Source organism: Rhinopithecus bieti, unplaced genomic scaffold (genome assembly GCF_001698545.2).
Source record: "Rhinopithecus bieti isolate Rb0 unplaced genomic scaffold, ASM169854v2 scaffold_30761, whole genome shotgun sequence".
Classification (NCBI taxonomy): domain Eukaryota; kingdom Metazoa; phylum Chordata; class Mammalia; order Primates; family Cercopithecidae; genus Rhinopithecus; species Rhinopithecus bieti.
The window spans coordinates 121,607-138,713 of NW_016813169.1; the positions used below are offsets into that span (position 1 = coordinate 121,607).

Here is a 17,107-nt window from a genome sequence, read left to right on the forward strand (position 1 = left end):
CCAAACTAGAAGAGCCTATAGGGTGTTAAGCACAATGAATCCATATATAGTTACACACACACACACACACTCTCTCCCTCTCTCTCTCTCATCATGAACTTTCAGAATACCAGGAATAAAAAGAAGATCCTAAGAGCATTCCAAAAGAATAAATAGCAATGGAAATCAATATTAAGCTAAATTTTCAGTCACTATAACAGGAAGTTAGCAGACAGTATCTGCAAATGATCAATTATGGTATCATGTGCAGTGCACTCAATATGTACATGCTGTTTTAAATAGCAGAAGCAGCTAGAAGTGCTAAAAGTGGCTCCTTCTTGTGAATGGGTCTGGGTGGTGGAGAAGAATGTGGCCAGAGACTGCTGTTGTTGAAATAAGCTTTTAGAATGATTTGATAATTTTGACTATCAACATATGTCAGTTTGATACAAATAAAATTTTAAGGAGTGTAAAAGCAGATGAGAGACTCTGAGACATGATTTTCCAGGGAGTAAACATGAAAAAGTCAGATGTGGAAAGAAAGAAGTGCTACTAGTCGGGAGTATATTCAGGAGGAATGAGTCTCTCAGTTTTCCTCCCTGCTCCAAAATTCTGCCCGTAGCCTCCTGGGCCACTGACGTAAGGTGATTTTTCATGCCATCATTTACTATATAACATGCACTCTAATATACACCATGCTTGCTAGATGAGGTTGTAAGGAGAGAATCAGGACATAAGGAAGATCTCCAGTCCTAACAATAGTATAGGTCAGAGGAGGAGGAGGAGGCAGGGGAAGCAGTTCAGAGAAAGGTCTGAATATTACAGGAGTGAGAACAAATCAGTCAGTCAGTGACTACAGTTACCCCTGAAGGTTATCTCCCCAAGTCTGCCATCGAGGAGGGAGGCCTCCCTCTGTCTCATGGCTAGAAGCATCATTTACCAAATCCTAGCCATCCTTTCAAAATAATCTGGAAAAGCTTATGAATCGTACAGAAGATAAATCTCCTTATTTCATCGCCATGCTGTGCTTTCCATAAAAAACGTGGTCCCAATTCTCCACCTGAGTCCTCTGCTTCACTCCTCTCCAAACGACATTGGCTCTTGTTAAAACTCTGATCCATGGTCAAAGGACAAAGATTTGCCACTCTGGAGGAAATTCTTTTCAAAAGGCTTTGAAGGCAATTCCAAAGAAGAACTTTCTATGGCCACATTGTTGGAATCAGTGTGCAGCCTTCCAGGGTGACTGCCCTAAAGGGCAGCACTAATTCTGGCTTTGAAGTGTTTCTACGCTTGTTAAAAAGTCAGCCTTCTTACTTTCAAGTCCTAGCTCACAGTGTGAAAGTGTTTTCCTAAAACCTCCATAAATTCTTCTTTCCCTTTGATACTCACGAATCCACCATTTTCTCCACTACACAAACTCGGAGACATGTTTGTGGAAAAAGGGGGAGGGAAGGCAATTCCTCTGGTTCCTTTCTAGATAATACGACCCCTCGAACATGCTTCCTGATGTCTTGCTAGGTGGGAGTTCTTAGAACTGAGTCTGATGTGACGTTTGACTGATGTTCATACTCTCCCTCCCCAAAACGATAAATGGCTTGAAAACCACAGAAGCCATCCATCTCCTTGCTATGGGGAATAATCCTGAGCTGCTCTATTTCCACCCCTGGTAGAGGTAAAAGGCTCAGTGGCAGCTGTATTTTGCTGAAGAGGAGCCTTCTTCTCCTCTATTGCAAAGGTCACCCCATCATTTAGGGGAATGGTCTGGAAGGGAGAGAAGATGGTGAAGATCCATTTTTGACTCAGTTGTATTTGGTTTCAGTGCATTACCCAACAAACCCAGGGGTGCATCCTGAAACACCTGGTAAAAGTCATCAAGGCCAGACATTTGAGAAGAGGTGGAGCTCTGGGCCCCTGCGTCAAGTTGCCAACAAGTAACTCTGGTTATCTCCAAATAGTCATGCCTCTAAATTCCAATTCTGACTACAGCACAGATCTCTGTGAGGTGGGTCACAGCTGCCAGGTAAGGACTGTACATAGAGTCGATACTCTGTTTGTCCACATGGTTTGGGATTTAAAAGAAAAATCTTTTCAACTAGAAATTCCCTTACATTTGAAAAGGTAGAAAGCATCTGGGTGGGTGGATGTGTCTGACAAAGAGACAGAGAGAGTGAGAGGAGAGAGCATACTAAGTAGGAAAAAGGGAGAGACAAAGAGAAGGGGCTTCTCTCTGAAAACTTCATCAGTACACCAAACACTCTGCCATAATAGCTACCACATGGCTCAGCCCTTGCCCTTCACCCTCACTGCCAGGTATTGTTGGGTGAAATCACAGGAGCCCTAACCCTGCCTCTGGGAGCGGGGCAGGGGGTAGGGCTGGGTAGACTATAATGAGATGATTTTAAAGCCCTGTTAACTTTTTCCATTTTAACTGATATTTCTGGATGAGGCACCAGCTCTCTTGGGAGGCCAGTTCTAAGGCATTCCATGGAACCCAAAGCCAACTATAAAAGTCTAGCTCAGGACAGAGCTGCTGGGGAAAGAGTTGCACTTGAATCTCTAGTTATTCTAAGTCTAGATTCAGAAGGCCACAATTAGGGGAGAAGCTGCCTCTTTCCTTCCCAGTCCCACAAAGAATACAGAATGGAATGACTTCAGAATTCCCTCTACCTCTTACGGTCTAAGAATCACAATTTCTTGCTTATTATTACAGAGGAACATTAATATCCAAATGAAGGCTCAGAGGGGTTGAGTAAATGCCCAAGAATCGCATGGCAAGGAAGCAGTAGAGTTCACCTGCAGAGGCAGGAGCAGCTCTGGTGGATACCAAGCCCATGTTTTCTCCCCGTGTCCAGTGCATTAGCACAGGACAAGTTTTGAGGCTGCAAAATAAACGATATCTAGTCCCTACCCCAGAAGCTCAGATAGAGGCAAAGGCTTAGAGTATCTTAGGGAGTTGTAGTTCTGCTTCCATTAGAGGCTCATCTTGGCCTGGAGCACAGTCTTCAGTGAAAGACTCTCCTTATACCTCAGAGTTTACACTTATGAAATGAGGAATAATGCCTATTGTCAATTAAAATGTACCTTTTAATATGCTCAAAAATTTGTAAAATATTCTAAGGCCCTTAGCACTACATCAATACAAAGTGTCACTCCTATTATTAATGGATAATCGCTACCACTATAAGAACATTTGAGTCTGATGCTCTGTACATTAATGAAATGAATTTGCTTGGTATGTAAGGTGACCTTATACCAGCTCCCACAGCACAAACTGACAGGGGCTGACATAACCAGATACAAAAAGATTTTGAAGTCTTGATTCCAGTTTGAGTTATGCTAACATAATAGGAAAAGGCCAAGCTGAATTACAAGAAAAATGGGAATGGGGTAGAAGAAAAATCCTGGTACCAAAATATAGGGTTAGGAGAAATACATGGGTAACAATTACTGGGTGAAAGAAAACATCCAACCCTTTAGCCATATTGTTTTTCATCTCCTGATGTGAATTCACACAGCAGGGTTACACGGCTGCTCAACAGTTGCCTAGCTTCATCCCAAGGCAGGTAAAACTACTACTGGGCAAGAGCGTGCATTGAACAAAGTCAACAAGCTCCATGCCTGCCTCCCATGGGAGACTGCAGACGTCAGAGGGGGCTCTGGCTTAGCGTGCCATAAGGAGGGCTGTGCAGAAAGAGACTCTGGTCAGGGCTCTGTAAAACCCTGTGGAGTCTGTGGGGAACAATAAGAATGCAGAATATAAATGTAAGCTGCAGGCTGATGGGCCCATTAGGAATTAGGGCAGTCTTTGAAAGGAATCTGCAGAGATGATGCAAAACACCAAGCATGTGACCCAAATCATGGCAGGGCATATTGGAGGGAGAGGGGAATGGGAATGAGACATTTTCTAATCTGATTAGTCTGAAGTTTCCCCTGAGTGTGGAGAAGGGTCACTGCACAATTAAGAGGCAAAGTTAGACTGAACATGGTCTGCTTAGCAGCTGAGCGGGATGACCTCCTCAAAGCTAAGCTGGGCTTGGAGACAGATGTGTTCAGAGACTTAGACGACTTCGAAGCAAGTTCTGAAACAATCTTTTTGCATTTAATGTCAAATTGTAAAGGCAAAGACAAAACAGTCTGCTGAGAGAATGAGAGGATGATGACTTGGTGGCCTCAGCACTGGATAAGAAACATGTAGGTCCTCCAGAGGCCAGGCTCCCACATTACTGGACTTTCCAGGACAACTCATCCTCAAGGCCATCAAAAGATAATCTAATAAACATCCACAGCTTCCTGACTAGAAGACAGCTTAATGTGTGAAAGGCATTCAGATCCAATTGTTGCAAAACATGGCTTCCTCTACATAGAAAGACACAGGTTTCTTCCAGTTCATTTCTAAGTCCGAGTGTGTGGTCTACGGTCCCTGACTTTAATTTCTCTCCTAGTCCTCAATCAATTCTTTGCATGAGGTACTGTGCTGGGTACTTTATGTATGTTATCTCAATTAATCCTCCTAACCACTAGGAAATAGGTAATGTTATCTCATTTGAGAGATAAGGAATCTGAGGTTCAGGCAGGTCAAAACCCATGCACAAGATCACACAGCTAATAAGTGGACTCAAAGAATTTAAGAGATAGGAGTGGAGGAGGGGGGTAAAATTGTCAGGATGTGACAACCCATTGGTTATTTATAGGTGGTAAATCAAACAGAAGCAGTGTCTGCATCTGAATGAATCAAAGTTCAAATCACAACTCTTCATTACAAGGTAAGGGATAAAGAGACACATAAATAGTGCTGTGAGAATTCTTAGGAGGAGATAATCACTCTGAGGATCAGCCAAACAAATGCAACAGAGCTTCATGGACATGGTGCCACTTGAAATGGGTCTTGAAGGAAGAGCAAGCTTTCAGCAAGTGAAAAACATTGGGAGCTACTGCCTACTGAAGAAATAGCAAGAGAAAAGGCCAGAGGAAAAAAAAAAAAAAGGGGGAGCCAGGGAAGGCAGGAGGTATATGTATAAAATGCTAAACGGCCCATGTGGCTACACTACTGGGAACAGGAAGGGGAGTTTTGGGGTGGGGATGATAACTGTGAAGAACTCTGAGTCCAAGGCCTGCCTACTTCATCTCAGTTCCTTTACAGCAGGATCCCTCACATGGCTGCTAGCAAATAAAAGCAAATAGGGTTAAACAAAAACAAAACCAAAACAAAACAAATAGAGTTGATAATCTAGAAAATTATTCCAGGTCGATTCAATGCACACACACATCCAGCTAGATTTGCCCTCTTCTGGGTTTTCCTCCTGACACCTTGGACCCTAGTTCTCTGACATAGAATTTGGCTTTACCTGTTCCTTTGGTTTCTCCTTTTGTCTCAAACAAGGACTCCCCACTTCAGACCCTATTTGAGAACAATGCTCCAACTGTCAACCCTAAGCCCCACTATGGAGAAGGAGCTTAATTCAAAGTTAAAGAGATGGTCCTTCCTTAGAGAGCGAAGAGACACCACAGAAGGTTTGTGAGTAAAAGTGCAATATGACGTCATGTATTTTTGCTCTTAGAAGGTACTTAGCTGCTACATGTAAAGATGGATTTAAACATTTAGAGACTCGTGGATGAAAGACCAATGTGGTGGCACTGCAGTATTTAAGAAGCAATATGGGTCAGAACAAGAATGATGATAGTGGAAATGGAGAGGAGAGAGTAGACGCAGGCAGTAAGGAAGAGGTAGAACTATCAAGACATTCTAATCTACTGGCTATTTGTAGACAGTAACTCAAAATAATTAGAAGCAGAGGATGTGCCTTTGAAAAGTTCAGGATTCAATTCACAGCTCTTCTTCTTCCACACTATGTGACTTTGGGCAAAATACCTTGTCTCTCTAAACCTCAGCATCCTTATGTATGAGATACAAAGGATAACAGTTCTGACCTCACCAAGCTGTACTCTAAAAGTAAATGAGATAATGTATCCAAAACAATGATCACAATGCCTAGAACACAGCCAAAAATGTCAGAATTATCAAGATATGTAAGTCAGAGGAGGAGCTAGAGTGAGTGATGCTATAGGACGCATAAGAGGTGGCTGGAGTCTAGGTGGCTGAGAGGGACATGCCAGGAAATCAAAAGTCAGGTTCAACAGTAGAATTGATGTGTTTTAGAAAGCAGTTCACCATGCTCTCCTTTTACAGCATCATAATCTCTATGTTTTACATCTGGTGCTCTATCAGGACAGAGCCCCATGCTAATAACCCTAGGTTCTCTTACTGCATGTCTGTAGCTATCAGGAACTGCTGCTTTGAAAAACCTGCCCTGAATTTTACATCTAATGTCCTCCTAACCAATAAAGTTGTGTATTTCATTTTGCTCCAGGAATCTGTGGATATGTAAGTGTGTATTCATGTTAAAAAGATAAAATAATAATTTGTAATAGGCTCTCTAACATTCAAAATCAAGACAAACTTTTCCTTCAGTAACACTTAAATGGAGGTAGGTCACCAATAATATAATCAAAACAGTTAAGGGTAAATCAAGGATAATTAAAGGGAGATGTAAAACCAGGAATGGTCCCCCAGATAAAACTATGCAGGCCAATCCCTATCAAGAGTGGAACTCTAACTTACCTTGACAATAAGGATTCTAGAAGATCATCACTCAGAGGTAATCTGGAGGATTTGCACAGCCTTTTAATGTCTTTGGTGGGTAATACATTTTTTCTGCATTAAAACAGAGTAAATGAGCTTTTGTATACCTTGTATACCTTTAGTAACAATTACATATTATAGGAAAGAAAATACATTTGTGATGTTTCCTGAGAATGTACACATGGAAGTATGAAAATTGGCACTGGAATTCACAATAAGGAAGAACAGTCATATTTCATTTCATCAACTTTTTCTATTTCAGAGGCCACCAGACTCCATCCTTACAAAGGCTTTTCCTTCAAGATGCAGATTCTTGGTTGGTGACAGTACAGCCTATTAAGGCCGCAGCCACAAGTGTTGCTCTAAGTAATTGATCTGCATTCTTGACCACTAGTCAAAAATGGTTCTGATATTTGAAAACATCTCTTAATTTGACAGGCATCTAGAGCCTCCAACACAAGTATGATATGACTTGAGGGTGTTTTTCTGTTCCTTTCCTTGGACCCAAACCTTATAACCTGGAAGCCCCAGCTGGGGCCTCAATATTTACTTCAATTTTTTCAGATGCTAGCAGTTTTCTCTAGAGCAGCCCAACAGTCATTTTCTCCAGTCTTCTGGGGGCAAAGAAATGCTTGTCCAATGTTCTCATTCAGCCAACACTTTTCCAGGCATCAGGCAAAATTAGAACCAACAGGAAAGAAAGTTGGCTCTTTTCTTTGCAATGAGAATGTTTATATCTAGAATGAAAGCTTGTTGGATCTGGAAGAACCTCAGGCTATCTGGTCAAGCAGCCCCATTGTTCCCAAGAAGTGTTCCTTGAATGAAGGAGGGCCATACTTCTCACTCTGGGGAAGGGGCACCACCAGGGTGGAAGGCAGGGCCAGGGCCATGCAAAACTCAGGTCACACATCTTCTAGGAAGCTTGGGGAAGCTTAAAGAGTCAAGGAAAAATACCACCTTTATAAAAACTCAAAGAGGATGTATTATGGATTAATAAAAAAAATGTTTATTTCTAAGACAAACTATGGGACCTACACAGATATTCAGGGTATGCAGTTAGCCACTTGGGTGCAGACTTCAAGTTTGGGGATAAGGAAAGAGGTCATAAGGAAGAGAGATGGCAGTGGTGTGCAGCATAAGGATTAGAAGCTAGAGTGAGAACTAAGATTTTTCTAATTCTAGATGAAATCAGTAAATTTATATTTCTCCCCCACTGTATCAGGTCTGTAAGATGAATAAAAAAAAATAAGATGTTTGCATCCAGTTGTATATAACAATGACTTAATGAAGCTCAACACGCAGACAATCAACATATAAGAAATAGCTTATGCTGAACTTCATTATTTTCAAGAAGAAATGATTTCAAAGAAATTCTATAGATCGTTTGCTTGAAAATTCCATTTTCTGTTTATTATAAAAGTTACATGTATAAATCTCCATCAGTAATAAAATAATGTAAAAAGATCACATCTCAGAATTAACCCTTCTAACATTTTGATTTACTATGCTTCAGTTGAAAGCTTCTAGAAACAAATGAAAAGAACATGCAAGGGAGAGGCCTATTCTTTCAAAGGTACAGGGCCTCTCCTATTCCATCAACAAGACCAGCCTGGCCAACATGGTGAAACCCTGTCTCTACTAAAAATACAAAAAAAAAAAATTAGCTGGGCGTGGCAGTATAAGCCTGTAGTCCCAACTACTCAGGAGGCTGAGGCAGGAGAATCTCTTAAACCTGGGAGGTGGAGGTTGTAGTGAGCCGAGGTCATGCCACTGCACTCTAGCCTGGGCGACAGAACCAGATGCCATGTCACACATACACACACACACACAAAGCTCACCATCACTGGGAAATATCTGTACCCAAATACTTCTCCGAAAATGATTTAAGGTGTCTGTGCTAAATAGTAGAGTATGAGTATGATGACACATGTCAATTTTCTTTTGCACTTTTGATAAAATAGAAATTCCTTCATTATTCAGGTTCACAGAAATGTAAATGATTAGAATCAATAAAACAAAAGCTTACTTTTCTCGATCTTCATATACACAGGAATAAATGAAACTGTCGAAATTCTCAAACATATTTTCTTGAACTTTTGTGGGCCAGTGCGATTAAGAAATCCACATCTGAACAGGTGTCCTCAGGCGCACGGTAGTGACGTACAATGGTTACAAATTCTTGCTCTGAGAGGTTTCCAACAGTAAAAGACATCAATATGTCTCTGCAATAAAAATGGAAAAACATTTATAAGCTGATACATAATAATACAGTATTTTACCTCTCCTTCTATTTAAAAGATACAAATTCCATTTTATAAAACTTTTACCAACTGTACAGAGGTCAGGTGATTTTTTTAAACTTAATTTCTCTACTTAATTTGGGAGCAGCAGGAAGGCACCAATGCCAGAATGGAAAATCATAGGCACTGTAGCTTATAAATAAAATGGCATTTTGCCCAGAGTCAAACACCTACCAAATAACAGCCTGCAACCAGGAAGTAAATTTTTAAAGGCCTTGAATGGTCAAAAAACCTGTCACCAAGTACATGACTTTATTCAATGCCTATTAATCTTCCTTACACAAAATAGTAACAGGCTTGCGTTTCTGGTTTCCTGGGACATAAGATTTGTTAAGTTAATAAATTAGAAAGGTGTTTTGGGATGGGGAAAGCAATCACACACATTTCTGTAATAAAAAGTAAAAATGGACACACCCTAGCAGTGAGAAAAAAAAAATAAGAGAAAAAATGAAAAGTTAAAAGACCTATGTAAGCGTACAGCTATCTGCATCTTTAGAAGGCAAATGATACTGAGATTATTAGGCAGAGCTTAAAAAACTAAATAACAACATATCAATGAAGAAGACTCGAGGCCTAACAAATTGGCTGAATTGTTTTCAATGTAACTCTGTGTGAAAGCCATAAACTATGCAGCATACATCAGAAAGAATTACATCAAAACGATTAAAATGCAAAATGTTATGTGGTTACAGGAATAAGCTTCCACTGTCTAGAAAATTTATTTACTGGAAATAATTCAGTTTCCAAGAATCCTGAATAAACAAAGGAATAGAAAATTTTATTTGGCCTTCTGCTAGAAAGAGGTCTTTCAGAATAAATGCTTTCAGTTCTTTCAGGTATTTCTGGACATTATCATTTAATAATTCTAGATTCTCCTAGTCAAGAATTTCCATAGGGTCTAGGAAAGCCCACAGCAATGATATTGACCTATCTAAAGGAAATTCATTTCATCTACATCTACTTCTCAAGTTTCCTCGGTTGTTTGTTTTGTTTAAGTTTGGTTTTGCTTTTGTATTTTTAATGGGAAATGAATGCAAAATCCAACCAAGATGATCCCAGAATTTCAGCAAGTCAGGTCAGACAACCAATTAGTAATATTGGCAGGAGGCTCGCTATATGGAAAACACTGTAAAAGGCTCTCTGGCATTTTAACTTTTCCGAGTCTGTTATCTATTTGCACTGTCCAAGCATATAGAAGAACTTTCAAAGCCACAAACTGGTAGGGCCACTTAAATAAACAGTAATAGCAATAACTTCTGCCATTTGTTGAGTACTAACTGTGTGCCAGGTCCTGTGCTAACAGGGACTTCTGACATCTAGCCTAGGAGGTGGTGCTACTATTATCCCCACTGTACAGATGTGAACTGAGGCAGAGAAATGTTAAGTAACCTGCCTAATGTCACAAAAGCCAGAATGTGAACCCATGTAGTCTGGCTCTAAAGCCCATGCTCTTGCATACTACTCTATCCCTCTTCTGTTGGGACACAGAAGGTGGAGAGAACTGATGGAGTGGGGCTCAGTCAGGAAATCTGCCTAAAGTCAGTGGGGTTTAAGCTGATTTTTTATGAACCTCTATTGCCTTTATTTCCATCATCTCTGCTTTGAGGGCTATCACTAACCATTATTTAAAAACTAAGAGAAAATAATTTCAGAAAACCTGAGTCACCAACCATCACTGACAGAGGGCTAAGTAACCACAAAAGAGCCACTCCAAGTAAAGCCCCTGGCTCCTCTACAACACTGGTCAAGAAATAGTCATGCCATGTGTGTAAAATGGAACACTACACCATCATTAAAAGTATGATGCTTGGGGCCAGGTGCAGTGGCTCATGCTCATAATCCCGGCACTTAGGGAGGCCAAGATGGGCAGATCACCTGAGGTCAGGAGTTCGAGACCAGCCTGGCCAACGTGGTGAAACCCCATCTCTACTAAAAATACAAAATTAGCTGGGCGTGGTGGTGCACACCTGTAATCCCAGCTACTCGGGAGGCTGAGGCACGAGAATCACTTGAACCCAAGAGGCAGAGGTTGTGGTAGCTGAGATTATACCACTGCACTCCAGCCTGGGTGACAGAGTGAGACTGTCTCAAAAAAGAAAAATAAATAAATAAAAATAAAAAAGAAGATTATAGAAGAATGTATCTAAAAGTTAAAAAAAAAGTTATGATGTCTGGGAGGCTGAGGCAGGAGGATTGCTTCAGCCCAGCAGTTTGAGGCTGCAGTGAGCTATGACCATGCCACTGTACTCCAGCCTGGGCAACATAGTGAGAACCCATCTCTACCAAAAAAAAAAAAAAAAAAAAAAAAAAAAGCTGGGCATGGTGGCATACACCTATAATCCCAGCTACTTGGGAAGCTGAGGCAGGAGGATCACTTGAAGTTAGGAGTTTGAGGCTGCAGTGATCTATGATCATACTGCTGCACTCCAGCATGAGTGACAGACCAAGACCCCATCTCTAAAAAAAGAAAAGTATGGTATTGATTGATATTTATTGGTATGATAGATGCCCATGCTATGTTGATAAATGTAGTATGATCCCAGTGAAAAATCAAGATACAGGTACACATATAGTCATAGAAATAAGACCAGAAGGATGCATGCCAAAACATCAATAGTATTATCCTGAATGGCTGAGATGTCTTTTTAAAATAAAACGTATTTCCATTTTTTTCTGAATTTTGTAATAATCAAATATTATTTTCATTGTCTAAATGAAAAAAAAACATTCGAAAGCATTTCCTTTTGAGAGTAGAATATGGCGTGAAGAAGAGAAAGTGGCATGCTCCCAAGGACAAGGAAAAAGAACGTGTGAAGCAATAACTAGAAACTTTCCATACATCTTTCACTAAACTTATTATAGCATCACCAGAACATAAAAGTTTATTTTCCTTTTCATTGGATAAACTGAAATTATCCTGGCTTCACTGCAGTTAAAATTTATATCTGCTGGGTTTCTGTATGCTTGGGTTTTAAACAGCTCAGTATTCCAGTTTTACATGGCATTACATGAGAGTTTCAAACAAGCTGCGCTATACTTGAAACTGCTGACAGCCCTGCAGAGCATCAGGGGCTCCTGGAGCGGCTGCCTGTGTGGCTGCTGCGCCCACATGAGGCAGGTTCCTGCACCAGGGATCTCAATCAGGATGTACAAGCCTCACCTTGCAGACCTCAGATGGCTGTTGCCACTCTGCCCCGCATTTGCCACATGTGTGTTTTTCAGGATTCACCCCGCCCTGTTAAACTTTAGTAGGATTCACAAAGAATTAAAAATCAAAAGTCACACATTCCATTTTTTATTGTAGTAAAATACACATAGCATAAAATTTCCCATTTGTGACATTTAGTATATTCACAATGTTGTACAACTACCACCTCTATTTAGTTCTGAAACATTTCCATCACCCCAAATAAACCTCATACCCATTGAGCAACCACACCTCTTTCCTCCCTCCTTCCTAATCCTCCTCCCTACCCAGAAACCACTAATCTGCTATCTCTACAGATTTGCCAGATTCTGGATATTTTATATAAATGGAATTATGTAATATGTATTCTTTTGTGATTGGGTTCTCTCGGCACATTTTCAGAGTTCATCCAGGTTGTAGCATGTATCAGGACTTCATCATTTTTCACTGCTGAATTCTTATTCATTGTACTATCATACTATTGTTCATTGTATGAATGTGCCATACTTTGTTTATCCACTCATACGTCCATGGACATGTGGGTTGTTGCCACCTTTGGCTGTTGTGAATAGTGCTGCTATGAACATCTGTGTACAAGTTTTTGTGTAAACACCTGTTTTCAATTCTTTGGGGTACATATACCAAGGAGTGAAACTCCTGGGTCACAGGAAGTCTGTTTAACCTATTGTGGCACTGCCAAACTGCTTTCTGCACACTCTATTTTTGCTTAGCAGCAGCCACAAAAACATAGGTCCAACTTCCATCAAGCATAGCCCTTCCTCACCTAAAAGCGTCATACTGAACTTGAAATAAGATCTGATAGCAAAATCTGATCTCAGTACTTCTTGACCAATCATTTCAGGGAAATAAAAATGTATTTTAAAAGGCAGTTGTGATTGTATTTATCTTGTGTCCTGTGATTATTATTACTAATCTTGAAGATTTAGATAGCAAGTTACCTTTGCCTTTAGCCAACACTGCACTACATTCCTGGAACTAATATTTTTATACAGTATAATACTATAATATCACAATATTATTTAGTTAATCTTATAAGGGATGCTGCCATGATTTTCTCTTGGCTTTTGTAACTAAAGTCATAAGACTCAAAAAAATGCCAAGATGCTCTAGGGTATTGAGAATTCTATGCAGAATTCTGAAACATGAAACGCTAAACAGCTTTATAAGACATAATTCCATTAAAGTCATCCAGTAAAATGGTGAATCAAAACTTCCTTTTAAAGCTCTGAATCTCAGGGTATTTTCTTACTTGTTGAATCATTAAAGTCTGAGCAATGTCTTTCAAATAAACTAAAAAAAATTAGTTTTAGCATAAACAAGGGCTCAAGAGCTTAAGCCTTCAGACCCTAAGGCATACAGCAAAATCTAGTTGAGCCTAAATTAAACCAAGCAGCAGTTTTGGCGACAATTAGGTAGCACCCTTTCTCATTACTTTCAATTTGATATTCATCAAATAAAATGTGTTTTGCTTCCTGTAATCAGAAGCTGTGCACACCTGCTCATATTCTACCCTCCCTCAGGCTTTCTCTTACACTTGTGGGCCTAAGCTGTCCATACAAAACAGAAACCCTTGTTGTATTGTCACTTATGTTCCAGCATGTCATACTGTGGTTTTGTTCATTGTTGAATCTGTGGCTACAGTATTGCCAGACAGTAGAGGGTGGTAGAGATAGCTGGTAGAATATGTGTCAGAGGAAGGAGAGATGGGAAAATACATCACAGAGAGTCCAATACAAATGTCTGACCGAACAGGTTTTGCTACAGGCCTAACCAGAGCTTAATGCCATGTACAAAGCTCTTCAACTTCACTGGAGAACAAGGCCATTACAGATGGCCACTTCACCTCCAGAGAGTGCAGTTATAGACTTGTGGTATAAGTGGTTTCTTCTGGAGTTATGCAACATGGTGGCCTCACAAGACAGACCAAGGAATTCCACAGAAAAGGAGAAAAAAGGGGTCACTGCAGACTATCACAAAACTATCTACTCCAGCTGAGGTCACAAGCTTGTTTTCAACCAGGAGGCAGTGTGGTTTAGTGGAAAAAGTGTGAGCTTTCAAATTACATTGACCTGTATTAAAATTCCAGTCCCACTAATTCACCAGTAAATGGGAACTGTGGTAAACTACTCAACTTCTCTGAACCTCAGTTCCTTACCTGTGAAATGGGACAAGACCACTTGTGAAACATAATTTTATTTTCCTATAGAAGCCAGGATGGTATGTTAAAACAGAAGTCAGACCATGTTCTTTACCTATTCAAAACCCTGTGAGGGCTTGCCATCTCTCTCAAAGTAGAACTCAAAGGCCTCATGATGGCTTACAAGGCCTGACATGATTGGCCCCTCCTCTGCTGTCGCTAGGAACTCATCCTCTACAACTCTTCCCATCCTTCCCTCTACACCAGCCTAAAACAAGCCAGGCACATTTCAACTTCAGAGCCTTTGTACTTGCTGTTCTCTCTACCTGGAATGGAATGTTCTTCCCCAAGACAGTCACATAGGCTATTCTTTCACCTCCTGTAGGGCATCTTATCTTGTTAGATGTCAGTTTCTCTGTGAGGCGTTCTCTGGCCAACCTTCTTAAAAGTGTGACCCCTGGCGGGGCATGGTGGCTCACGCCTGTAATCCCAGCACTTTGGGAGGCCAAGGTGGGCAGATCACCTGAGGTCAGGGGTTCAAGATCAGTCTGGCCAACATGGCGAAACCCCGTCTCTACAAAAATTAACCAGGTGTGGTAGTGCACACCTGTAGTCCCAGCTACTTGGGAGACTGAGGCAGAAGAATTGCTTGAACCTGGAAGGCAGAGGTTGCAGTGAGCTGAGATTGCGCCATTGCCCTCCAGCCTGGGCAATAAGAGCAAAACTCCATCTCAAAAAAACAATAATAAAAAAAAAAATAAAAGTGTGACCCCTTCCTCCACAACTCTGGCACTTCCTAATCCTTTTCCTGCTTTCTTTTCCTCAGTGTCATTCATCACACTCTAACGGTATATAATTACTTATTTTGAAGATAGTCTTTATCTCCCTCCCACCCCCACTGGAGTGCAAGATCCACAGAGAGTAGTGGTTTTTGTCTATTTTGTTCATTGTGACACCTTAAATAGCCCCTGGCACATAGTAAGCTCTCTATAACAAATAGTCTGATGAAGAAATGAAAATGAGGATTAAGTTAGCAAGATATAAAAGCATTCAGCATAGTACCTTGAACTATGAATGCTCAATAAATGATAGCAATTTTTATTATTCTCATCATCTCACAATGGAGATAATTTCAAGTTGCATTAAACTGAAAGCACTACTTCTCTTAAGTAAGTTTGTCGTGGAGAAATGTGAAATGCTTTTGATGACTCTGAAACCTTACAATCTATCTGCAGGATATAAAATGAAAATGGCATGCTTGTTTTAAATAGTCATATTCAGGAGTAAGTCTAAAGTGCTAAAAAATAAACTCCAGGTGTGCCTCCTTTTATACAATGAATAGATCTGAAATGCTCCATAAATACTTAATTTTTAGAAATTGAATTAGATGCCCTCTTTTACTCTCTATTACATATAAAGATATGCTATCTTTATCTTGGTCATTTTAAATTGGCAATGGCATCTAACATCTTAGCTTTAAATTCCTCTAATTTCTGTCAAGTTCTTAATGACAAGCAAGCACACTGAACCCTGAAAGAAATAATAAATCCTTTTTTTTTTAAGAGGCAGGTTCTCACTCTGCACCCAGCCTGGAGTGCAGTGGTGTGATCATGGCTCACTGCAACCACGGACTCCTGGACTCAAACAATCCTCCCATCTTAGCCTCCCGAGTAGCTAGCTTCACAGGGGTGCACTACCATGCTTGGCTAATTTTTAAACTTTCTTGTAGAGATGGGGTCTTGCTATGTTGCCGAGGTTGGTCTCCTAGGCTCAAGTGATCCTCTCACTTTGGCCTCCCAAAGTGCTGGGGTTACAGGTGGTGAGCCACTGTGTCCAGTTTAAAGAAATCCTTTTGAAACTAAATAACATTTACATACTATAAATAATAACAGCCAAATTCATCTGCCTTGTAAATTGAGTTTTTGATACATTTTCTCAAAGAGAAGTAAGTACATCTGCAGTGAAAATCATTGACCCTATTGTCTTATTCCAAATAAATATAAGCAGCTTCATGTTTTCTCTGTGTTACTGTTCTAATCTTCATTTCACATCAACTATAATACTATGGTTTTCCCTGTTTTGACATGTAGTGGAATGTACATGGTAATTTTAATTTATTTAGTTTGAAATTCAGTATGTCTTGGTACACTCAACTTCAGGCCTATTTAAGTGTAGCCAAACAAAATGAGATATTTTCATGCAGTTAAGAGTAATTGCTGTATACCATTAACAGTCTATTCTTCACAGAAGTATAATTTTAGAAATCCTTTAAAATGTTCATCTATAATTCTTCCATGATTTGGTACAATATGCATTTAAACAAGCTAAAGCAACAGTGGGCTTTTTAGTTTTGTTTTTTAAATTGTGTCAACATTTTTGGTAATTGGTAACAGCAAATGAAGTCTCAATACTGGTGCTTAACATGCAAGGTAAGCAGAAGGAGTGAATATTAATTTCATTTACAAGCAGAGTTCTTTGTTTTCTACCACTGCCTTTGCATTAACACCCACTTTACGTTCAGGGATTATTTGTCTCCAAGCAAACCCCACTTGTTTGGCATTTTGTTTTTCACTGTCTCTCACTTGGTTACCAGACGGTTTAGAGGCCTACAAGATCATAGTGAGCTCTGTGACAATCGGGGGGCCTTATGTGATGAAGGGTGCCCCCAGCTAAACTCACAGGTACTTACTGATCATACAACAGGTGAATACAAAACACGATCTGTGCCCTATTGGTGCTTATAATCAATTTAGTAATTCAAGATTTACTCACATCAAATAATTATCAGTAATATAATCAGATTTTTTTTTTTTTTTTTTTTTGAGATGGAGTCTCGCTCTGCT

At 40.1% G+C, this 17,107-nt stretch overlaps 1 protein-coding gene across 1 annotated transcript in view; it reads right to left on the reverse strand.

Annotated features, from left to right (window-relative positions):
* Positions 1-17,107, reverse strand: part of EFHC2 (EF-hand domain containing 2) — a gene marked incomplete at its 5' end in the record, with an annotated part of 171,837 nt that overhangs the window by 21,078 nt on the left and 133,652 nt on the right. The window contains 3 exon segments of the mRNA XM_017847751.1: positions 6,599-6,691; positions 8,646-8,717; positions 8,719-8,841. Coding sequence (XP_017703240.1) covers positions 6,599-6,691; positions 8,646-8,717; positions 8,719-8,841 — 288 coding nt within the window.